The 27,906-nt window shown below is 39.1% G+C and overlaps 1 protein-coding gene across 1 annotated transcript; it reads right to left on the bottom strand.

Moving 5' to 3' along the window:
* Positions 1-136: 136 nt before the first annotated feature.
* On the bottom strand, positions 137-27,306 carry myo5c (myosin VC). Its single transcript, XM_036576475.1, is given in 42 exon segments — positions 137-289; positions 503-583; positions 1,380-1,554; positions 1,780-2,077; positions 3,673-3,823; positions 3,943-4,032; positions 4,373-4,527; positions 5,000-5,098; positions 5,191-5,275; positions 6,193-6,361; positions 6,467-6,530; positions 6,644-6,737; positions 8,227-8,407; positions 8,607-8,687; positions 8,871-8,934; positions 9,268-9,361; positions 10,477-10,657; positions 10,770-10,833; positions 10,929-11,022; positions 11,723-11,887; positions 13,602-13,748; positions 13,842-14,007; positions 14,865-15,076; positions 15,509-15,620; positions 16,735-16,821; positions 16,912-17,009; positions 17,747-17,875; positions 18,000-18,083; positions 18,185-18,307; positions 18,623-18,763; positions 18,881-18,962; positions 19,999-20,264; positions 21,105-21,137; positions 21,139-21,212; positions 21,363-21,470; positions 22,279-22,360; positions 22,781-22,924; positions 23,090-23,246; positions 23,500-23,644; positions 24,551-24,719; positions 26,313-26,423; positions 27,070-27,306. Coding segments are annotated over 42 exon segments (5,235 nt in total). The 5' UTR covers positions 27,097-27,306.
* Positions 27,307-27,906: the final 600 nt, after the last annotated feature.

The raw sequence follows: 27,906 nt of genomic DNA, 5'->3' as shown, positions 1-27,906 counted from the left end.
TTTTCATGTGTGAATCAAAGAGTCATTCATTTATAAAATTTATGATATAATAAAAGTATCATTTTAACAGCACATTGATTCCAATTTTGATTCAAGGCTTGACGCTGAAGAGTCAGTCAGTGGTCTGGGTCAGAGGTCATATGCGGGTGAGGAAGCCCAGGTGAAGGCTGCTGGGAACCTGGAGGAGCTCCAGAGCTTGTGTGGAGGGGCAGAAAGGAAATGTGACCTGGAAGCGATACTGTGCATCCATCATGAGCTGATTCGAGCCTTCACGCTCCTGCAGCAGCGCCTGTTACAGGGCAGAATCCCAACCGGAATGAACATGTAAAAGCATTCAGTAAATCCACAACTCACAGTGATTACATTCATTCTTCACACATACAATACAGTATAATACAATAGAATGAACGAAAGGCCTCTAATTATCAGCAAAACGCTTCAATCTACAGAAAGTTTTCTGTCAGATGGTTAATGTTTGCATGACTGACACATGAAAGCTTACCTGAACTTTACGCACGAATGATGGTGCAACCCGCTTTTCAAAATCATCGATGGGTGTGTATGAGTTGAGGATCTTCACAATCTAAAAGAATCACAGAGGAAAGAGATCATTAAGAGAACACAGGCAGCAAGCAAGGGTTATAATAAGAGGTGATGAGGTTGTAGGTGTTTAGTAAGAGATAAGAGATTACATAGATTACAGCTCCTATAGCATCCTATAAATATAGTTAAAACTCACTTTCAGTATATATATATATATATATATATATATATATATATATATATATATATATATATATCCATCCTTGCAGATCACGTACACCCATACATGCTGATTGTCTTCCATGGGGCGGGGGATTTTCCAGCAAGATGATGCGGCATGTCACGCAGCTAAAAATGTCCGACATTGGTTGGAAGAGCATGATCAAGACTTCCAAGTACTACCCTGGCCCCCTAATTCCCCAGACTTGAAACCAATTGAGCACCTGTGGGACCTGTGAGGCCTGACTAATATGACATGAAGATGAACCAAATTACAGAGCAAGGTGGAAACGCTATGAAACAGCAGGATGAATTGAATACGCATTTGCATGACACAGAAAAAAATCAGCAGAACGAGAGGAGGAGCTCCTTCACAAAATCAGCCTAGCATGCAGCATGCAACCAGTAATCATGGATTACATGGATTTTACAAAGATTGAACAGAAATGCCTTATATTTCCATCACATTAGAGCTCCAGTTGCTGTTCACGTCATTCATTTCCATCAAAATTATAGCTCTGCTCCAGAGGTGTTTTGGCTAAATGTAACCCCTGACAGAGAGGCTACATAACAGCTGTAAGAATGAAGGAGTGCATGGATGGACCGATGTGCTGTACCTGGACAGGAGAGAGCTCATAGCATCTCTGCTGGATCTCAGCTGCGTCCTCGTCAGTAGTTTTATTCACCTGCAGAAGCCAAGCAGCCTGAGACAGCGGCCCCAGAGTCTCCATCACACTGCAGCCCTGCAGACCCTTCTCCCTCAACCACTCCTCCAAATAACTGATATTACACCTGCAGGAGAGAGAATCTGATCAGTTCGGATCAGCACACAGTACAGCAGTCTAAACATTCATTAGTGAAAAATATGTGACCTAATTTCCAGTACAGCACGAGAACATTATCTCTGTTAGAACAAAACTAAACTAAAGTGGTAGTTATTCATGCCATTTATGACACTGTTATGGCATTCCCAATGGAGCTTATACGGCCTTGCCCTAGTTAAGAAAAGCGACTGACCTGATCTGCATGCCCTTGCGGCAGGAGCAGAGGTCTTTGCGCAGGAGGATGCTGTTGAGTGCGGTTGCTCCTATCAGGTAGAAGAGCTGGCGGATGGCCTGTCCCTGCAGCTGTGGCTCCATACCATGCTGCACCATGCTGCTGTGGAAGGCATTCATCAGCTGCAGGACGGAGGAGATGCTGTAGGCCTGACCCTCGCTGTGACCGTCCTCCAGCAGGCTGTTGGAGCGCTTACGGAAACCTGTGGGCTTCATGCTGGAGATGCCCTGCAGACTCTCGTGCTCCAGCATCGCAGGGACTACAGCCACAGAGAACGCACCACCCCACCTCAGACACATAGTACAGCGTACTCTTGTGTAGAGACAGTCTAACTGCACTGGCATTATTTTTTTAAATGTGTGAATGTGTGTGAATATCATCAGTACTGCATTGGCATTGTCACAGGGCCAAATTCAGAATTGCTGCACAATTTAAAAAATCAAATTCAATGCTTTTTATTACTTGTTAAGAATAAATTCAAATTACTTCAACTCTGTCTTTAAGTTTTATGTTTTAATCAAAGAGACTGGTTGAAAATAACACACCAATGTATTGTCATGGTCAGAGCAAAAACTTGTATCTCCATTTTTTCTGTTTTTTTGCCCTTTACATTGTTTTAAAATTTGATGACAAATGGACCAATAGGAATGCTCCAATAATTACTTACTACATACTATATTTACTTATTATAACTTACTATAATAAAATCTTGTTACATTAACTTAAGCCATTAAGATTAAAAGTTAAAAATGATTTTCTTTCTCCTGTAAAGGTAAGGTTTTGTTCTGACAACAACAATATGCTTTAGTGTACAGTATATGTATGACATATGTCATAGATACACAGCTCTCATCTCAGTCTCCTTGTCTAGCTCCACTACCTGCTTTCTCAGTTTTTTTTTCCTTGCATGATCTTTTCAGTGTGTTTGACTACAATCAGTTCTGCCTTTCCTAGCCCTTCACCACTGGTCAGTTTCTGACCACAGGACTAATGTCAGCTGGATATTTTTGGTTGGTGTTCTATTCTGAAGTAGTTTAATATACATGATTTTCTCTTCTCAACTGAACCTTTAGGCATCATCTCAGAATTTGATACCTTAAATAGTGGGGAAAAAACATCAACATTTTCATATATTACGTTTTTCATATATTACGAAGTCTACTTAACGTGTCTTCAGCCATTAAAAGGAAACAGGATATTTTCATTGTAATGGCTAAAGAAACACTGGAAATATAAAATTGTTTTTTGAGAAATATCAAACGTCATAGATAAAATAACTAAAATAAATACATAATGAATGTTCTCTCTGGCTGCCCTGTGTTCCAATAGCTGTGGGCTGAAATGTACTTATTGTACAGTATGAACAGAAATCCTTAGGGACATGGAAAAAAATTCAGCCACTCCTTTCAGATGTCTGGATATTTTAAAAAGCTGCAATGATATATTAAACAGCAACATTTAATCATTTTTTTCCAAACATCTACTGCTATCATATTTCTGCTACAGACTCTCTGCAGTATGAACACTCTGTATCACTTCAGTGTAAATGAGTGAGCTACACTGCTGTGGGCTGAATGGGTGATCATATGTAAGTGTGTTAATTTTTATGATGTTATAATTCAAAATAGTCTGTTTTTGCCGCTGGTCATGGACTGTAAGGACTGGGCAGTGAGCAGTACATTTTAAAGCAAGAAAAAAATATTTTTTCCATTATATGAGCCCTTAAATGCCACCTGCCCTTTTATGCTGCTGTTAGGTAAAATACCACCTGCCCAAAAGGTGGTCTTTACATTTTCTGAGACTAACCACTTAACTGATATGAAATCAGTAAAAAAAGGACATACAGTAACATACCAATCATAGGAAAGAGGGTGTCCTCCATGATGTTTATGAACTGGTGATAGATGCGGATGGCGAGATCACTGAGGATCTGCCTGTGCTCCGACAGGTCAAAGTTCTGCAGGCAGTTTTTATTCTGTCGCTGTGTGTTATGCTTCATAAACTCCTGTTGAGACAGTAAGACAACACTTTAATCTCTTAACAAAGCTTTCTTAAGGGTAACTAAGGGTTGATAAGATGTTAATGATGGGCTGGGGATGATGGGATTTGGGGGATTAGACCCACTTCTTCTCCACTGTACTGTTTGAGGCAGTTGAGCAGGTAGTAGGTGTTCGAGAGCCAGAAGGACAAAATTTCAAAGTTTTCCTGATGATCCTGGAAACAGGAGGATGAACAGTTATCACTCAACAGTTAAAAGTCATCCAGCAAAAACTCTAATTTACATAATTGTCCTTTCCTAATAGAGTTTACCAACAAAAACATGTTTGGTGTCTAAATTTTACGTATGTATAAAAGAGGGACAAAATTACAACACAGCTAAAAGCCTAAATTTTTTATGTGTTTTTGTCTGTTTTTTAGAGATAACAGTAAGTAAAAGTAATGATTCCTCCATTTGATCTGCTACATTTGGGGTGAGGGGAAAATAAATTTGATTTCTTGTTAAACTACTACTTTGCGTTCAGTATAATGATCTGAAGCAGTCAGAGCTTCGTACCGTTATGACTTGCTTAATGCTCGTGATGATGGCGTGCATTAGAGACTTCAGCTTGTTTCCATCACTGAGGTAATCAGCATGCCGCACACACATAAAGAGGAGATGTGCTGCCAGCCCAGGGATCATATTCACCACCACACCCCTCGGCTTCAGCTCTGCACAACACAGACTCGTGAGTGTTTGTGTATGTGGGTTTGTAATCTTTCAAGCACTTTTCATATCAAAAGAAATGTACTTTCTTGATGCACTGAAAAATAAGAGTCCCTATGATGGAAATCTAAACCAAAAACAAAGGGTTTTATTATTTTTTGTTTGTTTTTTGTATTTTGCATTTTGTACCACTGCATAAATTATACTAATTTATTTAAATTGTATGACATGCATGCAAAGCATACAAAGGAAACAGTATCTTTTTAATCATATTTCTAATTCTCATTACTACTGAGGTAATTTGTGAAATGTAAATTGTGGCACTTTGTTGTAGGCCTATTTACTCTTTATATGTCAAAAAACATGTAACTTTATCTAACTTTAAAAAATAGAAAAACTCGGTTCATTCCTGATTCAATGAGTCTGTTGTGTGTTGTCTATATAGAGTGTGGACTGCACACTGTGAGGAGTATTTACCCCGTATTAATGTGCGCACAAGCTTGTCTTCATCCTCCTTCTTATACTCCAGCATGCCGAGGTATTCCTTAGGAAGGGCTGGTGCAGCTTTCTGGTTCACTGTGGGGAAGATCAAACACAGAACAGAGTAGACAGCGTCCCACATCTAAACCCAGGACAGGAGATCACACACAGCTGGAAACACAGGTTACCTTTCACAGGTGCCTGAAGAGCTTTGATTTGGTCCTGCAGTCTCTTTATGGTTCTGTCCTTCATATCTAACTGCTCCTCAAAGTCCTGGAACAAAAGAGAACAATGTGTGTGCAACCAAACAGGTACAAAGCTTTTCACTGATTGTTACTGTTTATTGTTTTTTTGGAGACAATCTTCTTCATAGCCATGGATTTTGTTTTAAGCTGCTGTTATGTCAATAATTATTGTATCAATAATTGTATAACTGTAATAAGTGTTTTCATATACTATGCTGCTTTCGTCTGTGTCCAAAGAAAATCTGATCTCCAAAGGCAAAACAATAAAGTCAAAATGTTCTCAACTTTAAGTTAATTTAAAGATACTTTGTTTCAAATAACAAAGCCAAGTTTGGAGCATTTCTACTGGTCCACTCATTATGAAGTACTCACACAATATGAAGAGCAGCTTCTCAAATAAGGTATGAAAAATTGAAAAAAAAGAAAAAATGGACATGGTTTTGATATAACAGTGCTAAAATTTACAGAGCACAGAGGATGTTTATAGACTTTTTTTTAGATTGACAATTTTATTACATGATACAAAAGACCTTGGAATAAGTGGCGTATGACTGTATGTATGACTGGACGAATGAACGTGTTATGTAAGTATACTTAAATATTTTGTTTTTATATGGGCAGCCACACTGAGAACAAGACAATTTTCTCCTCAGGGACAATAATGTATATTCAACTGAATTCAGTTAATTTCAGGGCCCAGTCTACAAAAAGCATTTCAGTGTTAAGATCCTCTTAGCTGGTAGAGCTGGTGTTCTGTGTGGTGCTCGCTCTACCATTTTGGAATAAGCTTTGCACTAAGATGCTTTTGAGAAACCCAGCCTTGCTTAATTCAATTCAATTCAATTCCTTTCCATTCCATTCCATTCAATTCCTATTCAATTCACTTCCATTACCCATGAGATGTGATGTACACAAGTAGGCTGGGACAGTAATAAACACACATACCATATTCTCAGCTGTAAGGCGGGAAGTCTCCTGCCTGAATTTGTTCTTTGCTTCACTCTCTGCCTGCTGGAGTCTCTTTATCTGCTCCATCTCCTCCTCAAGCTCCTCCAACCTCCTCTCCAGCTCCTCCTTCTCCCTCTCACTCTCTCTATTCCTCTCGTCCAAGAGCCTGCAGATAGAAATCCATACAGAACAAAAATGTACACACTGTCAGTTCTGCCAGATGGCTTTATGATTTGAAAAAGGGTGTATTTTATGGTGAAGTGATATTCACCTCCGTTGGGAGCGCTCCTCCTCAAGTTTGCTCTGAAGTTCACTGGATACCTTCATCATTTTGTCTGACAAATGCATTTGAGAGAAAGAATCGCAATCACCAGACAGAATGTTTAAGAATTAAAATTAAGAAAAATTAAGGCTTAAACTGCTGTAAAACTCTTTCTGAAGAGCTCACCATTCATCTCAGCGCTTTGCTCCTTTAGCTGAGTCTCCAGCTCTTGTCTGTGTCGCTGTAGTTCTGAAACCTGCTGCTTCAGCTCTGGGATCACCTACACACAGCACATGCACACTGCCTGTCAAAAGGACCTTCTCTTCTTTCTGAAATGTTCCAAGAATTCCAAGAAAATTTCTATTTTTGCAGCACTTTTTAATTAAGTAAGAAAAAATACCTGCTAAGTTTTGAACATAAATACAGTTATTTGCGAACACATATGCATTAAAATGTCTTCCTTGGTTTTTCTTAATTAAAAGTTTGACAGTTTTCTTTTTTAACCTATTGTTAAGAGCGCACATTAGAAAGATACACTGTACAAATGTCATCTCAACTTAAAATTATAAGGTAACTTATTACACAGCTTTTCTGGAGTTACACAACATATTGTTTACCTTGTTTACTATCGTTTAGTATTTTTCTTTACCAATTTCTTTACTAGCTGGAACTCCTACCATCTCCTTCTCCTCTTGGGCTCCCAGGTATGGATGGCTGTGGCATCACTGGGATTCAAACTCATGATCTCCTGATGTTGGCTTGAACTTTTAGACAGTAACACCACGCAGGAGCCCCCGAGGAGGCTCAGATTTCTTTGTCTATAATTTGTTGTTTTAACTTTAAAAAGTAACATAGCTCACTTAAATGGACATCAGATAATAAGCTTACATAACAATGTAAGACACAGATTGTTGTTCTGTTATCTTACTATTTATCTCTATTTGATCTATTATTTCAAAGTTTGTGGTCAGCCACAAATAATTTGAAACCAAATTAAATTACATTTTCTAACTCAGTTTGTATGTGTTCTTAGCACTAAGGCCAAACTAAAATTAACATTTCCACCCAAAATTTAACGCAAAATTCATTGTTCAGGTGAGAAAACATGCTACATAAGCCAATACATTGTGGGGTTTGGCATTATTCCAAAAATAGCCTTTTTGACAGCTGACAGTTTTGCAAAAAAAATGATCTAAACATCTTATTACAAACCAGTTCAGAATGCTCATGAATGAAAAACGTTTTATGTTAGCTGTCCCCTTTTGATGGACAGTGAATGCATAATATGATCGTTCTCCAAATTTTTTTTTTATTTTTTCTTTCATTTTCTGAGGAAAACCTTCAGTATTAGTGTTTTCATGTACTATGATTTGAGTGATGCTTTACAGAAGCACAGGAATAACACACAGCTAAACAGTTACACTCACAGTCCAGTAGAGCCACTGCACAGTTCAGTGCTTTCTATGTGCTCTAATTCTGGAGCTGTATCACGAGTGTTGGAGAACACTGTACAGTGTTGAGGTCATCCAGGAGTAGGAATGACAACAAGGATATATGGTCCAGTTTGTGGTGTATCAGCACTGACTCCTGTTTCTGGCAGTGCTTTAGCTTCAGGGTATCTTTAGACATTTGGCCCATTTGCACTTACCTAAGAAGACGTTTTCCAAGAACACAATAAAACTTCTGTAAATCACTCTGGATAAGAGCTTCTGGCGAATGCTATAAATGCAACTATAAAGAGTGTCAAAAATTAAGAAGGGTGGTAGTACCATGTTTTCCGCATTGAGGCGGGCCACTTCCTGTCCAATGCTGCGGTTGACATCACTTTTCTCCTGAAAGAGAGCCTGCAGCTGCTGGTTCTCTCTAGTCAGATGATCATTCTTAAAGACAAGCGCTTCCACCTGACTCTCATAACCTTCCCTTTGCTCCTTCAGCTGAGTCTCCATCACCCTACACCAGAGAGAGAGAGAGAGAGAGAGAGAGAGAGAGAGAGAGAGAGAGAAAGAGAGAAAGGGAGAGAAAAAAGAGGGAAAGAGAGTGAGAGAAAGAGACAAAGAGAGAGAGACAGAGACAGAGAGAGAGAGAGAGAAGGACTGGTTAAAATGCTTAACAAAACACAGATAAATCTGTAAATGTAATTGTTTCAAACCTGGTAGCATTCTGCAGCCCATCAAAGGCAAACAGAAGATCTCCTTCATCATCAGCATTTTCTGTTGCCTCTTTTTTCATCCTGAAATAAGATCAACCGTCAAACTCAGAGCAAGCAGAAGAACTTATGTTAACACCTAAAAATTCAAAAAATGTATGGCTATTTTTTAAAAGCTCTTTAGTGGCCTAGAAAACGTGCATCTTACAGCAACACTTGCTCAGATAAACAGGCATTTGCATTTAAGTAGGTAAGGTATAACACAACCTGAGAATAAGCTCCTCTTCTTTAGCCTCACCCAGCAGCCGTCTCGTAATCAAATTCATTTTCTCTGAGGAAAGACAAATATAGGTCTCACTCACTGCCTCATAGTCCATAAGAAACGGGACATTTTGTTCAAATGAGATGATGATTATGGCATCATGAAATATATAATATATAATATATAAATATGAGATCTATGTAGAAGACCAGCTTTATTTGAAGATTTCTACACCTTCACATTGAGCTATATAGGAATCTCAGTCTCTATACCCGTTTTATTATTGTATTAAGTCAATCATTATCATTATGTCATAATCTACACAAAGAATCCCATCTCGAAAGCAATATGTTAAATCTATCTACTGCTACTCATACTATAGTCTTAGGTATCACGCAGTACCTCTGGTCTGCTGAGTTTGCTCCCTCATCTTTCTGTCAGTTTCATCTTTTTCCATTTGGAGGCTGTTAATCTCCTTACGTAACTCTGGTATCACCTACAGAAACACCAGAATTAACAGTCAGGACAGATCAGTTGGAAAGTTGGAAAGGGTGTAAATCTCATAACAAATAATTCTGATTATGATTCTTATTCCAAGACGATATCTGTGACTTATATGCACGACATCTGTTGCTCATGAAAGAGTGTCTTTAAATGATGCATAATTGCTGACATTGATTAACATTAAAGTCCATAATCTCATCAATCATCACAGGTTCTACTAAAATGTTAGAAGTGAATGTTACATGCTGCATGAAGCTGGCGTGTGTTAATGGAGCTCGCTCTACCAGGCATACCATCATGGCCCCTAATGTCCATGTGACGCTGCAGCATTTAAAACTACAAAAGCTAATTACAGACACCTAAACTAATCATTACCAGCTAAATATGTTAAAACATGCAAGTAAGAATATGATATAATATTCAATATCAGTGGTTTAATTGCCTATTGTAAAGCCTATGACTTTACATTTTACCAGGACTTTTTTACCAGGATTTTGTCAGTTTTCTCTTTTTTTCCTGTTTTAAGGTGTCCATCTCCTGCTCCACCCACAACACACAGATCATTACACACTCCTGCAGCTGATTTATGGACATTTGGTGATGTACACCCAACTCTTTAGTCTTGAGTTTTGCAAAATCTCTGTTGTGAGTTCTGAGCTGTGTTTCTTTGTGTTGTATTGCTTTGTTTACTGACTTTTTATAATGGATTTGCCTCGTGTGTACCTGCCTGCCTGCTTTTCTGACCCCTGCTTGTGATGATCATGAATAATACTATTAGTACTGGACTTGCCCTAATAAAATGACTGTCGACATGCATCCTACCTATGAACCCCAATGACCCAATGACTGGAAAACTATATTCCAGGTTTTCCAGGATGTGTGAAAGCCCTGATCACAACATTTCAAATTTCACAGTTCACTGTTTGATTTAATTGTTTTGGTATGATTCATTTAAATTAATTAAAATTTACTGAATATACCAATGTGACTAACTTTTCACACAGCGGAGGACACAGAGTGAACATAAACAAAAAAAACATAGTAATTATATTTGAAAATAGCCTGGGAATTTTTAGAAAGGGACATAAATGAGTCTATACTATCTACCTTGACGTGTTTGGTGAGCTGACTGAGCTGCTCCTGCAGCTCTTTGTTGACTTGTGTGTCCTCCTCAATCTGTGCCTGCAGCCGAACCTTCTCCTCTCTCAGCCTGCGGTTCTCCTCCTTCAGTGCCAAGATCTCCTTCTCCAAGTCCTCCTTCTGCAGCTCACTGTTGTGCTCTGCCACCCTGACAAACCACAGCAGACAAGCTTTAGCTATACTCAGTGTAGAATGTATAAACTGAATGTGGAAGTTCAAAATCAGTGCTCTGAAATGTAGCTTATAAATGTGGTTTTTACTTCCGCAGCCTCTCTTCTCGCTCCAGGTCCTCCATGAGTTTTTTCTTGTGTTTCTCAAATTTGTCTGCAAAAACGCCACTTTTCAATCATTTTATATAAGCTGTTGAAATGCATGGTTTTTATTAGCTAGGTTAATGTAAGTGAGTGCAGTTGGACTACCTGTCATCTGCTCTATGGAGTCTTTGAGTTTCTGCTGGAGAGTCTGATTCTCCAGTCTGGCTTTGTCTCTTTCACCCTGAAGCTGTGCAATCACCTTATGGAGTAAGAAGGACACATGATCAGGATTACATGTCATTAACATAATTAAAGGATGCTTCATGCAGAATAATATTCAGTGAAATGCAATCTGTAGGTGTCCTTTTAAAATAAGGACGCTGAGCAACGATGGCAGCAGGGACAGCAATGGCATCTGGAAAAAACTGTGCCTGCTCTTCTACTTTTTGACGAAACACCTGTTTGCGATAGTTGCTGTGTGAGGTTTAATCAAGTCCATTTCAAATTTTTATTGCGCTGAATGAGTTATTTTGTAGATGCTCAGATTGTCTTTAACTAATGTTCCACTAAATAACTGAACGTTAAGTTGAATTTAAACTTAAACCTAGCCCTAACCCAACACCTATACCTAATCCTAGACATGACCCTAAACCTGCTTATGAACAACTGAGTTTCATCAGAAAGTTTGTTAAAGCATCTGTAGATTTTCTAAAAAGGACTCTCAAAATAAAATATGACCAAAATGGTTTTTACACTACATTATGACACTGTTCATTCAATTTAATGCGACTTCAGCACAAACGGTTCAAAGACACTGGTTAGCTTGGTCCATTTTTCAGAAGATGTGTCAGACACTTGGTTCCGCCGTCATGTCAGAGCTACAGTTTTAACACAGATTTATTTCCAGTCACTCTAGCCATCCATTCAGTCACTGATGCTTAAAATCCTTAGTGTCTTACCTTATCAGTGTCTTCTTTATTCTTCTTCTCCCTCTCCTCTACAGATGCCTTCTCACTGACTGCTTTGCTAAGCTCCATCTCCAGAGCCTGTGCCCTGTCCAGTCCTTGAGCATGAGCGTTGGCCAGACTGGTCAGTCTCTCCACAAGTCCACGGTTCTCTTTATTCTAAACAGAAAAAGACAGCTCTAGGTATCTGTGTTGAACATTTCTGTTTAAAATAAATATAATGAACACCAATATTTCCACCCTATTTATCACTCTAATGAATTTATCAATTAATGTATTTATTCATTTACTTGCTTACTTACTTACTTACTTGCCAATGCTGCCAATTACTTGCCTGCATACTGATATTATATACTGTTGCTTTTGGGCCAAAACCTCATATCTTCAAAAAAAGTAACTTTTTAGGAGAAGGAAAAACTTTCAACTTTTCATTCAGTTTAATGTGAAAGATTTTATTCTAAGTCATTTTGGACCATTTCTATTGGTCCATATGTCATGTATTTTTGACACAGTGTAAACGGCAGCTGTGCTTTTGTGAAAAAAAAAAATTTAAATTTAAAAATACCAAAAATGCTGATACAAGGTTTTGTTCTGACAGTGACGACATGTTCATTTAAGTTGTGAATAATTACACACAATACTTTGGTCAACTGTTGCTTTAATTGTACTTTATAAATAAAAGTGACTTTTGGGCCGCTTCTGTGATGTCCGGGAATAAATGATCATGTATTCTTTGATATAAAGTATACTTCAAACCCAATTTCAAAAGAAATCTGGGACAGTATGTGAAATTAAAATAAAAACAGAAATCAGTGATTTGTAAATCCACTTTGACCCATATTTAAACGATAACAGTACAAAGACTAAATAATTTTTTTATCAACTACATTGTTTTTTAGTAAATATACACTCATTCTGAAAATGATGCCTGCAACATGTTCCAAAAAAGTTGGGACAGGAGCAATTTAAGACTAAGAATGGCATCTGTCATGGTATGGGTAACTTGGTGGAGGGTGGGATATTAGTGCCCATGCCGTGGCCACCAGGCACATTTGTGAAAGCACCATTAACACTAAGACTTTTACACATTTTGGAGCAAAATATTGCTCCAAAATGTAATAGAAGCCATCCTTTTCAGAGGGGTCCATGATTATTTCAACATGACAACACCAAGCCACATTCTGTACATCATGTCTGCGTAATCAGAGTGTGCAAGTGCTAGACTCACGTGCCTGTCTCCTAAGTGCTAAGCACAACAACAAAGGCCCCACATGGGTTGTGCAGCTAAAGACTTGCATAACTGAAAAATGGCAAACAATTCTGCTTTCAGAACCAGATCAGTTGGTGTCTTCAGTTTCCAAAGCTTTATTATGTGTTGTTAAAAGTTAAGGCAATGTAACACAGTGGTAAACATGCTCCTGTCCCAACTTTTTTGGAACATAGTGCAGGCATCATCACTATCAGAGTTTATTCACAAAAAAAGAACAACACAATTTATAAGGTAAAACCTCAAACATTGTGTACTGTTTTTAATATAATACAGATCAAACAGATTCTCACTACTTCCTGTTTTATTGGCATTTTACATACTGTCCCAACTTGTTTGGAACTGGGTTTGTATAATGACTCAGTTTTTATATAAACCCATACCAGTAATATACCAGTCCTTCAGGAAGATCTTTTAAAATTCCTGTCAAAACCAGCAGTAATGTCACAATAAAGGCAACAATCATAAATAGTCACTTACAATGACACAAATAACAGATCTACCTACGTTTGTTTGGAACAGCAAATAGAGGACGTTATAAAGATGACAGATACTTCCTTTTTCGCTTCTCTAGCTTGTAAAGGCAAATATTTTTTATTGCATCACCTGCTCTTCTATTTTCTTCCGCAATTGTTGGACTCTGTAGGAGAGCTGTACGTTCAGAACGAGTCTGCGCATGGTCTGGAAACGCCGCCGTACCAGCCAGGCCCGGGCGTACTTCTGTAAAACCAGAGCTTTGTGCTCCTCCACCATCTACACCAGTGATATAATGTACAGAATTAAACATGTTACATAGAGAAGCACAGCTTGAGAAAAATGAAGTTCAAATGAACTTAAACTGTTTGCCTTTTTATAGCGCTTGCGGGCCATCCACCCCCTGGCGTAGGCCTGGATAGTGATGGTAGCAACCCGAACAAGCAGGTAAAGCCGTCGTATGAGATAGCCACGGCAGTGTCTCTGGATGACCACTGCTGCCCAGGCCTGCTTCAGTGCTGCTGCTGTCAAAGTGCGCCTAGAAAAAGCATGCATTACACACCTGCTAGCCAAATGAACAAACGTTCTAGCAGTATTAGACTGAAAGCCTGTGTTGCAGCAGTAGAAAAGATGATGAGCCACTGAGAGTAATTCTGTAGTGCATTATAAGCCAGAGATTCCCCACAAAATATGGACCTCTTCAGAAGGTATTTAAGCAGTGCTTCAGCCAAAAGCCAGCTTTACACAATTTTCCTACTACCCCAAATGTAGTCCATCGTCCAGGACACCTGAGCTATAAGGCTAATGTAGCTAACAAGTAAAACATATAGATCTGATCAAGTTTCAAGTAACATAAGCTTATGGAATTGTCATATTAGTTCAAATAGGCTTTCTTATGTGCTTTCTTTTGTGGAGATATTGATATCTAAAAATAAAAAAAACAGCTAAAACTTATCTTGAAGCCTCAATTATGTCTGTACTTTTGTCCCTGTTGACTGAAGGCTATAATTAGTTACATTAGTTAACTACAATAGCCTCTTACCTCTAATGCAGAACACGTCGTGGCTGATTCACATTCAGGGTAAGAAGAAAACTGTGTAAATTTGTTTTTTTAATACATTTAAATTTGCAAGTCATATTAAATATATTTAATATTACAGACATTTTGTGATAAAACAAGTAAAAAAGGTAATTTACTTCTGCATTAACAAGGACACCATGTCATTGATGCAAATTGCCAAAAGATCTTCGAGGGGTAAAAGAGGGCCCTTTATGAGAGTCATCAACCTGCTCAACATGAGTGAGTGAGTTAGTTAATTAGTTAGTTAAAAGCCAGCTCCATGAGGTGCTTTGTGTCTAAAAGGTACATTTGTGCATTATGCTTTAGACACTGACCTGATCTGCCTCTTGCCGCGGATGTACTGTTGGATGATAATGGCAGCTTGTCTCATGCTCAGGTATCTTTGTCTCTGCCTCCAGCCCCGCACGTGCTTCTGGATTGTTATACATGCAGTTCGCAGACGGTCCAAACGCAGCTTCTCCAGGTACGCTACCTGACCCGCCCGGAAGAAAATCTTGGTCCGGCCAAATTTGTACTGGTTTGAGTCCTGTAGCAAGTCAAAACATCAGAAATGTTCACACATAAGAAGATTTTTTTTTGGTGCTCTCAAAACATACATAAAATATCAATAATGAAGCTAAAATGAAGTTAGACTCTCCCTAAAATATTTATTCATGAATTTAGAACACATACATTTTTTTAGAATTAAAATCACTTCTAATTTAGAACAAGTTTAGTAAATAAGGATATTAGGCTGAGATACACATATGGCCAATGGCCAGACTAACAAACTACCTGAACTAAAGTAAAACTGTCTTCAAAGAACCTCATAGAGTTCTCTGGTGTCCTCCAGGCAAGCATGAAAAGAAAGGAATTGGAATTGAACAATCTGTAAAGTAACAGTTTGCATAGCAGGTTAATAGCAGTGTGTCATGCTGAACTTATTGATGTGAGTGCTACAGATGAAGGGGTTTCTTACAGGGATAAGTCTCTGCAGCACTGTTCTACAAATCTGCTTCTTCTCTCCCGCCCTGAGCTCCGCCTGACTCATCAGAATACTGTAGCGGCTGTAGAACTCTATATATGTCCACCTGCAAAACAGCAACAGCTCCTCAGACCTGGATCCAAATGACTAGACATAAGTTATTACAAAGATAGTTGCTAAGTAAATTGTTTTCAGTAAGGATTTTTTAATTAAGTGAAACAATTTGTTTTTAAATAACTGTGGAAACTAATGAATAGTAAATTTTTTTCTAAGCATTTTCAGGGTGACTACATGAAAAAAAATCAAACAGTTGTGTTAGTCTATTAGGAATTATAGCCCTACATTTCAAAGTCAAATATCTTACTTTTTACTCCACTACATTATGCGAAATCTGTCGTTCCTTTTGGCTTATGTGTGTATAAAAATGTAACATGTCAAAATGAAAGAAGCGTGAAGCAAGAACACCAATCAGGGTATAGCGCACACTTTGTTTTGAGCTTGTTTTGACCTGTTGGACATACCGACCCAGTGCAAGTATATAGATCTACATCAGTGCAGCATAAAATTTTGGGAGTGCCTATTCCTACATAAATGATGGAACTAACCTAACTTTGCGTAAATAGACCACAATATAGAAATATGTACACATATGCAGTTGTGACTGGCATGTGTCTTTTTTCTGAATACATAAAAACACTTTCATTTTATAGTAAATTTGTTTTTGCTAGTTTATGTTTATGAACAGAAACATATATAGAATATGGTAAAGGAAAACTCATTTGTGAACCTGTGTTTAAAGCAAGTTTTTATTAAACCTAAACTTGTAACTAAGTTGCAAATAAATCTTAAACTGAAACTTTGCTTGTTTGCAAAAAGTTAATTCACAGCCACTTAATTCTACCTAATGGAAATTGTTTGCCTTCAGTGTTTTGTGCTTATGATCATTTTAATTTTATTTAATTTTTAATTTTCATTTAATTTTATCTCTACTTTAACTGAAGTACATGATTTCTATACTTTGTCCACCACTGCGTGTAAGTCAGAAGTGAAAAAAGCTGGTGAAATGCTTCTTAGACCAAATCCTAAGCAGATCAACACTATTACAATTTACCACCTGCAATCACATGACTGTCTCTTCCCTCATCAGTGCAACATGAATAAGGTTAAATATAGAAAGGTATACAAAGTGGTGTTGACACTGTGACAGACCCATGAGTTACCTGGAGGGGTAGCTCTGAGCGCTGATGTGCACAGTTTCAAGTACACCACACGCCCGCAGCTGCTGCACCACACGCTTTGAGTCATATCTGTGCAAATACATACACAAATACGTACATGACGTAAGATAAGCACGAAGGTGTGACCATCAGTTTCACAGGATGCTTAGGATCACTCACTCAAACGGCAGCTTCTCCTCATTAGGCTTAATGCAGCGGACGTAATGGGGTGTGGTAGCATTCAGTGTTTCCATTAACAGGTACAAAGAACTGCGAAACTGTTGAACAGACAGAAGAAATGCAAAGTATTAGTTACTGTGAACATTGACAAAGTGGGAGGATAATCTGATTTAACTTAATTGATCTAAGCAAATGTTGGTTTAACTCCCTGAACCCTGGGCTTATTCAGCTATTAACCTTAAGACTTTTTATTCAATAACTACTAAGAATTATTCAATAATTACTATGAAACTAATATGTAAATTATGTTGTTATGAGAGTTAACTGAAGCATGGGCCCACATACAGGTGAGGTTAAAGGGAATTTCCACTGATTGTTCAAAATTCCTTCTTGCCATTAAACTAGCATAAAACTCTCAGGCATCAGGCTGTACATATGTAACTATTTTCATGTAATAACATTCTGTGGTGTAGCTTTTAGATGGATTAAACTCTTCAGATGTCTGGTTCCTGTCACCACCACTGGGAACAAACCTAACTCAGTTTCTCTAGAATGGAAACTTTCGCATCAAACCACTCTGGATGTCTTTGTTTACATCCAAACAATTTCATTTCATTTCATTTTGAAGAATCAGTGAAATTCCCTTTCAGGATGCCAGTTCAGAACTTTTACCAGTGATTCCACTTAAACACACAACACCTTCAAAATAAAATATGACTTATCAAGCACTAAGCATTATAGCAGACATTAGGATCAGCTGAGTTGGTTCTCATGGATACAAATTCAGTGTTTTCTTTTTGAGACTATGTTAAATCAAGTCTGTGTAATTGTGCACCTTGTCTCCTACAGTAGTCCGAAGCTGCTTATTGACTGGTTTGACTGCAGGTCTTGCCGCTTTCACTTTGACACCTTTGATAACAGAATTATTTTCCTCTTCATTGAAGAAATCTGCCAAGAGAGGAAACTAACAACAACAGGTTTCAAACATCTTCAGTTGTATGTATCTGAGACAAGCTGCCACATCCATGTAAAAGAAAAAAATGGATAATTCTAAAGAAACTAAAGTGGGAGTAAGCAGCTCTTTTTACCTTGCTTGCTCGCATTATGTCCACCAGCTCTTCATACAGAGTATCTCTGTTCTTCTCTAAGAAACCTTTACACTGATATTCTACCTGGGGAGATGAAAAGTGCCGTAAATAGCATCTTTACTACATCATTTATCCACTTGACAGTAATGTTTGCTTCACTGATGATGCAGTTACAACAGTCTCACCTTGTCTGCAAAGTGCTGGATCACGAACGCCTCATTGGACAGACGAGGTTTCTCAAACAGAGGCTTGGAGCCCAGATAATTATAGAGCTTCTGCAGCCAGTTCATATCCGTCCCCTGAGGAAACTGTGACACAAGAAGGACACGACTGACCAACACTCATGAGAAAACTAAACTTGGCTATATAAAGCAGATTAGACTAAATGTCTACAAAAACATTTAAAACTAGTATTACATTGATTTGATTGTCCAGCTATAGAAGTGACATTGCACTGAACTCTCATCCACCGATTAAGTTCAAGCCTGGACAACAAAATTTAAGTGACTAAAGGACTAAAGTGACTTTTTAATGGCGAGTAATAATTGATATTGCACTTTACTCCCAGCTTAGGCTGGGAAACTGACATATTGTGCAATAACTGTCTTTATAGAGTTTCGCACCAGACATTCTTCATCCAGCAAGTCCAGGATACCCATCTTAGCCTCGATCAGATCAATGACTGGTTGGTTGTCGTAGAAATCGATTAGTGTCCATGGGATGTCCTCCTTCATGTACTCCTCTTGCTCCAGTTTAAACACATGCTAATGAAAGACAGTCATAAACTAGGTCAAGAAGTTGTGGCCCTATCAGTTTGAAGTTCATTACTTTAATGAGGAAACTGAAGTGGAATGTAAATACAGAAAGAGGTGGGTACATACCAGATTGAACTGCTGTTGTAGCTTTTCATTGGCATAGTTGATACAAAACTGCTCAAAGCTGTTCACATCAAATGTTTCAAATCTATGAAATAATGAGATTGGGTTAGTAGATCTTTAATGAAGTATGCTTCAAAATTAGAAGAAGTTCAGCATGAAAATTAGGTCAATGGCTCTATTCTGAATTACAACTATCAGCCATAACATCAACACCTCTTTGTTTCTACACTCATTGTCCATTTTATCAGCTCCACTAACCATATAGGTCCACTTTGTAGTTCTACAGTTACAGACTGTAGTCCATCTGTTTCTCTGCTTACTTTGTTAGCTCCCTTTCATCCTGTTCTTCAATGGACCCTCCCAGGACCACCACGGAGCAGGTATTATTTGGGTGCTGGATCATTCTCAGCACTTCAGTAACACTGACGTGATGGTGGTGTGTTAGTGTGTGTTGCGCTGGTAAGAGTGGATCAGACACAGCAGTGCTGCTGGAGTTTTTAAACACCTTAGTGTCACTGCTGGGCAGCACAGAGGCACAGTGGGTATCCTGTGACCAATGATGAAGGACTAGAGGATGACCAGCACAGCAGCAGCTGATGAACTATCATCACTGGTTGACATCTGCAAGTTGGACCAATAAGGTGTGAGTGTCTATTAGAGTGGACAGTGAGTGGACACAGTGTTTAAAAACTGCAGCAGCACCACTGTGTCTGATCCACTCAGACCAGCGCAACACACACTAACACACCACCACCACGTCAGTGTTACTGCAGTGCTGAGAATGATCCACCACCCAAATGATACCTGCTCTGTGGGGGTCCTGTCTATTGAAGAACAGGGTCAAAGAGGGCTAACAAAATATGCAGAGAAACAGATGGACTACAGTCTGTAATTGTAGAACTACAAAGTGAACGTATATAGTAAGTGGAGCTGATTAAATGGACAATGAGTGTAAATAGGAGGTAGGAGGTAGTTTTAATGTTATGGCTGATCGGTGTAATCCTCTTTAATTTTTAGAAAGGGGTAATGACTCCTTTGTGGAGAAACGTCTCTAGTAAAGACCAAAGCTCAAAAAATAACACATATTTTTGCACAGTCTTTTTGCAAAATTAGCTATTCACCCATAGATATCCAGCACTCCGATGAAAGAGTGCTGTTTGCCAGGCACACGCAGCGCCTGGTTTATCTTGTGGATGACACAGTCGAACAGATATGCGTAAAGGTGCTTGGCCAGTGCATCCCGGGCGTTGATGGCACGTTCCCTCGGCTGCGGTTTGACCACTGTCTCAGACGCCAGGACAATACGCCGATGACACAGCCAGCGGCTCATATCTTCTTGTCTGACTCCCAGCAGATCACAGAACACAGCCAGGTGAGAGTTGGAAGACTGGAAGAGATGCAAGAGAACATTAATGCTGGATCCATAATGGAAGTGTTTAAGACAAGAAGAGGGGAATGTGAGTGGACATTCTTTCATAGACTACGTCTTTTGCAGGTATCAAAAAGAGACTATTTTATGCATAAATATGTATTTAAAACAGGATTAATGCAATAAATATATAGTATTTATACATATTGTCACTGTTGCACAAAAACCTTTTATCTCTTTGCATCGTGTTAAAATTTGATGATGAATGGACTCATAGACATACTCCAAAATTACTTCAATCAAAACCTGGTTACATTAACTTCCATTAGAAGTTAAGAATGTTCTTTTTCTCCGCTGTGGAGATATGAGGTTTTGCTCCAACCACGACTATTTACATAGACATTGTATTCAGATTTAGAGGTACAGTCATATGCAAATGTTTGAACACCTACAACCGAATTACGTTTTGCTGATTTTTTATATGAAAGTAAATTAACCCATCTTCCACAGAGGACACACTTCAATACATTATTTCTCTGCAATTTTAGCGCAAATTCTATTTATTTTCTGAGCTTAAAATACTGAAAAAAAAACCCCAGAAAATATGAAATGTGCCTTAACTTTAACACATGCCACATTTTCTGCTTTATTTTTCCCCAATATGTTAAGTTCATTAACTAAACAGTAATAGTGCATTAACATGGGCAGAAGTGTGTTCTCTGTAGAGGATGTGTTCACTTGATTTCACAACAAAACATGCCATTTGACCAGGGGGCATCAGCTTTTTTGCATATGACTGTATCTGTGCTATGCAATCACAAATGACTTCTTAAATCACACAGCTGAAATATATCTTACACTAATGGACGATTGGTCAGAGCCAACTGCTTTCGATCACCACATTGCCCAGGTGCAGAATCGCTGCCAACATCTTAAACACGTCAGCCTGAAAGTCATCCTTCAGTCCTGCAGGATGGACAGCATAGTGCCTTCATCACCACCACAAGCAACTGGGACAGAAATCTGTGCTGTTGTGCATAACGTTTACTATGAAGCCCCAAACAAAGTCATCCCGCTGAAAATGAAATGGGCAGATAAAGGGTCCGTGCTTCTTACCCAGTAGATTGAAAGTGCGGCGGGTTTCAGCCATGTCAGCGCGGTCGTCCACTCCTTGGATATCTGTGTCCCCTCCCATGCAGGTGTAGTTAAACTTGTCTGCGCTCACTGAAGGGATAACAGATAATACATAAGCAAATACCACCTGTGTTCAGGAAAGAGTTTGAATCAAACAGGACAAACGCCTTTCGAGGAAATACAGGGTCCAAAAAGCCATCAAAATGGATTTTTAGTCCTCAAGCATTCTGAACTCATTGCGTAGCTTCAAAAACTGACTGCAGAAACTGATCATTGAAAGACTTCATAGAAAAGTACTCTCAATCTAATAAATAGTTACATGTTTTAACTTTAAAAAAATAGTAACCTGGTTGTCTTAAAATTGTGAGTTCACTGAACTTAAAACACATTATAATTCTGTTAACTCACTATTATTTCAGTGAATTCAGAACTTTAAGGCAACCAGGTTGTATACTTTTTTAGGTTAAAACATTCAATCTTTTATTACAGCTGTTTTAAGCTAGGCTGCTTTTTTAAAGAACAGAACAATAACCCTTGTTCTATTGACTTACCACTTGAAGTTCAATACACTCAAAATTTTAAGGCAACCTGGTTAAAAACTCTTTTGAGTTGAAACACTTTTTTTTTTACAGTGTTAGAATTCAGTGAGCAGTTAAACTCAGTACTGAAGTTGCAATATAGAATAACATCTGGGCAAACTTTACATTAAATATTAAAAATTAATAACGAAATACTATTTGGTGCACAGTTGTGAAATGTTGCATGGATGCATGAATTAAAAGGTTTCTGGTTGAATTTTGATGGAAATCCATAAAGCGGTCAGTCAGGTCTATTTGATTTTGTATGAAATAAATCTAAACTGAGCAAGAGAAGCAAAGCAAACAGTAAAGACACTCACACAGTCTTAGGCTTTTAAACTCTGGCTGCTCTGCACAGGCGCACATCTGGTAGAAGATGTGATAGTTTCTCTCATTCTCTGACTGTAGGTAGTACAGAATTGATGTAATGAGAAAACTCCATTATTCAGTGTAATTCAAAGAAATATATACAGTCAGTGCAAAAGTTTGGGCACCGCTGGTCAAATGACGTTTTGTTGATTTTTTTTAAGTGAAAATAAGTGACACATCCTCTACAGAGAACAGACTTCTGCACATTTTAATGTTCAATTACTGGTTATTTACTGAATTTAATTTGAAAGAAAATTTGCACTACAATTTGCAGAAAATGCCATATTTAAGTTTCTTCCCTGTAGACGATGTGTTCACACTGTGTTCAAAATCAACAAAATTAGCTATTTGACCAGGAGTGTTCAAATTTTTGCACATGATCGCATAAGCAAACAATAAAACTCATCACATTATCAAAAACACAAACCTAAAAAGTCATGAAAAGTTCTCTACCTGAAAAACAACTCTCGACTTTTCTAGAAGGTACGTCCTCATGTTGGCTCCAATGATCTGGTATCTTCTGTCAAAGCTGATTTCAGTGTACTTCCCAAATCGACTGCTGTTGTCATTCCTTGTGGTCTTTGCATTACCTATTGCCTTCAAATATACAGCTGATTATCTACTGCCTTCCAAATATCCACTTAAAACACTGATATCGGTCACTTTAAAATGCACAGCTTCATCTTTAACTGTAATGTAAAGAATAAATTTTATATAACATTAGAAGATTAGTGCGGTGGACTCAAAGGTGAACAGCAGTACCTCAGTGATAGGGTTTGATGCTAAAACCTTGTCCTCTACTCGTTTGTTGCTGCTAGATTTGCTGACCATTGCAAAATATCTCATAGCATAGCGAGCAGACACAGTCTTCCCTGCTCCAGACTCTCCACTCACTATGATAGACTGGTTCCGATTATTCCTGGATCAACAAATTGACAGCATGACAATATCAGACACGGTAAAAACTGTGAAGTCATACATTTAAAACTCATTCATTGAGTCCAAACTTAATGAAGACAAAAAAAAAACAAAACATTTTAATAGATCCACAAGCTAGTGCTGACAAAACGGAAAGAAGTCATTACACGATACATAAGAGTGTATGCACGGCATATTACAGCTTGTTTGCTGGTGGTCAATGCCAGCTTGTTGGAATACATGAACGCTTCTACCTTGCCATCTGCTTGTATGCTTCTTCTGCCACTGCAAATATATGGGGGTCCAGATCGCCCATATTCTGGCCAGAATAAGCATGGATGACTGCATCTCCATAGATGGGGAGCTGTTTATAAGGGTTGACAGCCACTAAGATAATTCCTAAAATACACAATGTGAGATAGCACAGACAGGGGAAAACAGAATAGTTCATCAAAAATGAGATAATGATGTTTAAATGACCAGGGCCAGCAATCTATCAGATATCTATCAGCCAACATACATATTTAGAAAATACAGAAACTAGAACTCCACCTGGACTAGCATCATGGAGAAATTTAATATTTATTTCAGTAGGGCTACAAACGCAGCAAAATGAATAAGATGTAGATATTTTATCACAGTAGCCCTGCTTCACCTACACATTCTACTCTTCTGACATATAAAAAATACGTCATCAAACATCGGTTTGAAATAGCAGTCAAATTTGCTGATATCGATAGGATTTCCGATATTATTGTGATGCCTAGTGGGAAGTATACACTACACTAGTGCTTTGAGTTTACACAATTCAAATCTGTCAAGTGGTTTCACATAAATAAAATACGTATTGTCAGCACAATTCTTGCCGAAGGAAATAAACTGAAACATAGCAAGTGTGTTGATGTGACCTATTTCATTCATGTGCTTCCACATGACCCATTTTGATCCTTGACCATTTTTTTCATTGTAGTTAAATTTACACAGTTACATGTACTCCAGTAAAATTTGTATGGATTTGTACATGGAAGTCTACTAAAACATCTAAAATATATTTGTAGTTTGATCATTCGTGTGTGGTTTCTACTTCCTTTGTTGAGATTTATTTCATTCTTGTCTGCTGGTGGCAGCACCTCAACTGCTTTGCTGCAGCCCGCATCTCTCATTTTTGAATACCAATTAGATAAGCTATTTTCTAAATGAGGAACAATTTTGAGGGCAAAAATACTGTTTATAGTTCCAGCCTGGGTTCAACTGATTCTGCTTTTTCTTTATTATATAGTCACACTGCTGTCCGCGCTCCCTCACCGCAGTAAGTGTAGATGATTCTAGAGTCCACAAATCTGACGCGCAGGTTGTGCAGCACTGCAGGCTCGTGCAGGTAACTCAGGGCTGTCAGGTCATTCTCCCCCACCAGGATGTCAGGGTTACGGAGAGGGGGTAACTGACCAGGCCCCTCCACAGGGTACTGAAGGACCTGCAGGACAGACATTTAGAAAAGTAGTAAGTTAGATTTTACAGCCACCAAAAAAAACTGTCTTACAACTTTGGATCACCCTGCAGTTTTCAGAACTTGTTTACAGCCAACTGCAGTCAACTATTGATAATTGGGAGAATTTATCTGATTTAATTCAAGTTTTCGAATGCACTATGTAACAATTATCTTGGTGTTGATTGTTTTTTTATGTCCTTGACCTGTGTGTACTCCTAACACTGTATGTGTCTGTCCTCCCCTTTCCGAGAAATGCAATAAAAAGACAAAGAAAAAAAAACGGTACTAAGCTTACTGGGCATTATCAGATATTCTGGGGAGAAAAAGGACGACCTAAATATGATTGAAATTTAACTTAATCTACAGCATATGGCAGACACTCAAGATCACATAGACAGTCTAATCATGTTTCAGAGTCCTGGCCCAAGAAGTTTTATGGTGTTTCTAGCAGAACATGGAACTCCAGTCTGCAGCAGATGGGGCAGGGGTGCCCACTGTATTAAAACTATCTGTTATTAATGAGTCATAACTCTCTTTAAGCAAGAGGTGTCTTTGAGCGGCTCATGTTGCCTTGCTTAAATCCTTGTGATCACAATAGTGTAAAACTTGTGTCCATGACAGGTCAGAGTTACTGAGGTGGTATCTCCACAGGTGGTGGTACTGCACCAGAAGCAGCACCCAAGAGTGATAAAGCTTGTGGAACCCAAATCTTCCCACTAGCTCTATTCTCGGAGCGAGGCTGAGCTGAACTAAGCCGAAATGGATCTTTAATAATGAAGGTGGTTATATTATTCACACACACTTTTCCAATCTGACAGCAAAAGGGATGAAGCTCGCTCTGGGTCTATGCCTGAAGACTGTGTGCACATGCCTGAAGCTTACTGAATTAAAAAGCAAACACAGCCTAATACTTTCTTGCTTCAATATAACTCCCCCACCCTGCACTGCACAGTCTCCCTGCAGTGCACACAGCTGAGTGATACCGTTAGCTAATTATCAACCACTTCTTGACCAGAATCAGGTGTGTCAGAGCAGGAAAAACACAAACTGTGTGGTGCACATGAGTCTCAGAGACGAGGAAACAGTTTATGGGTGTTGTAACTGCATTATAGAGGCTCTGCAGTTTGGTATTAAGTGTGGCTTTCTCATTTGCAACCTGTACACATTAGTAGGGCTGAAAGATAAATTGTTTTACATTGAAAGAGTGCAATTTTCAAATCGCAAAAGCCATTACATTATAAAAGCCATATACATTATCAACAGTGTTGTCTTACGAAGTGGGAAAATTTAACCCAACAATATGGAGCTCAATTGTCTGTAGATGATTAGACCAATCAGATGTAACCAAACACCCATGTGCTGTGAACAAGTGACAAGAGGGGTACTGCCCCAATGACAGTTTAGTACCTTGTCCATCAATCTGAAGAACAATTTCACCATGTAAAGAACCCCTAAGAGTTTTATGAGTGTTCATGGTTCTATATAGAACCATTTTCTTTACTAAAGAACCCTTGAAGAACCACATGCTTTAAGTGTGTAGCTCTTCAGACAAACACAGTTCTGTCTGACTCTACTTACAGTTCCATCCTCGAGCTGTAGGTGCAGAGCTTGGTCTCCTGGTGTGAAGTCTTTGAGGATTTCTGCTGATTTCCACACCTGCTCAGTGTCAGGGATCCACACTCGGTTATACTGTGAACGAACAGGTCAGGACAGTCCAGTCAAAGCCTTTCTCACAGTGCTAACAGCAAACAGCGGCTAAAAACGACAGACGAGTGAGTAGTGTAGTGTAGTGTACTGTAGTGTAGTGTGGTGTGGTGTGGTGTAGTGTAGTGTAGTGTAGTGTGGTGTAGTGTACTGTAGTGTAGTGTAGTGTGGTGTAGTGTAGTGTAGTGTGGTGTAGTGTAGTGTAGTGTAGTGTAGTGTAGTGTGGTGTAGTGTACTGTAGTGTAGTGTAGTGTGGTGTAGTGTAGTGTAGTGTAGTGTGGTGTACTGTACTGTAGTGTACTGTAGTGTAGTGTGGTGTAGTGTACTGTAGTGTAGTGTGGTGTAGTGTAGTGTAGTGTGGTGTACTGTACTGTAGTGTGGTGTAGTGGTGGGAGAACTCAGCTCCAGCTCGGCTTCATCAGTTTTAACACATTAAAAACAACGACAGGTTCACGTGTGAGACTTTCCACCATATGTTACACTGATCGTAGTCATAGAAACAAACCAACACCACAGACAGGCTGTAGAGAACGGCGGAATGAGTCGTTTCCCGAAGTGTAGTAGTTAAATTGCTGTGAAGTTCGTGTTAAAGCACAGACTGAAAGAGCAGCACTTTCGTTTTCCGCCGTACTTTAGTGTAGAGCTCCTGCAGAGCCATGACGGCGCTCGCCGGCTCCTCCACAGACACTCCGCTCCCGCTGCTCGCCCTCCGGCCTGGACGGTGGGGTGGAACCGGGGGGCTTCACTACAGAGAAATGTCCCACCACCGGCGCGTCATCAGGGGACTGGGTCACTCTCTCACTCTCCCCCCGCGCACCTGCACTGCACTGCTGCTCCGACTTCTCCTGCACTCCGCCCTCGGGTCTTGTGACACCTGCTTGCTGTAGGGGTGTGTTCATTTGAACAAGGATTCAGAAAACAAAAGAAACAGGATCCTCACTCGTGTAGAGCTGAGCACAGCAGAGAGCAGAGAGAGAGAGAGAGAGAGAGAGAGAGAGAGAGAGAGAGAGGGGAGAGAAATGAGAATTAATGTTTGTAAGTGTGTGTCTGGGATGAATTACTGACTGGGCCAGTGGGGTCAGTGCCCAGGGGCCAAAGGGGGCCTCAGACCACAAGGGGTCCAAGGGGGTTCAGACACTTGGGACCTCCCACCGCAGATATAAATACTAGATGATCGAATAGCCCTAGAATTTGTAAATGAAGAAATGTTATTTGTTCTCTGGCTTTTCAGGTTTTAAATAATTCTGACTCATGGTATATTATTGTTGCTATTCAAATGAATAGTTTTAGTCCAGCAGCTTCAAACCATTCCTCAGGACCCCAGTTCTACTCCAACCTAGTTCACAATGCTAGGAATAGAGGACCGTCTTGGGGGCCCTGTGCATTGGTTTGAAGACCTAGACGGCAATTTAGACGGCGTGTCATTCCTGTGTTAGTGTCTACCCTACTTTTGAAGACCCACTGCTCT

Source organism: Colossoma macropomum, unplaced genomic scaffold, assembly GCF_904425465.1.
Source record: "Colossoma macropomum unplaced genomic scaffold, Colossoma_macropomum, whole genome shotgun sequence".
Lineage (NCBI taxonomy): Eukaryota > Metazoa > Chordata > Actinopteri > Characiformes > Serrasalmidae > Colossoma > Colossoma macropomum.
This window is presented reverse-complemented; position numbering and strand designations above follow the sequence as displayed.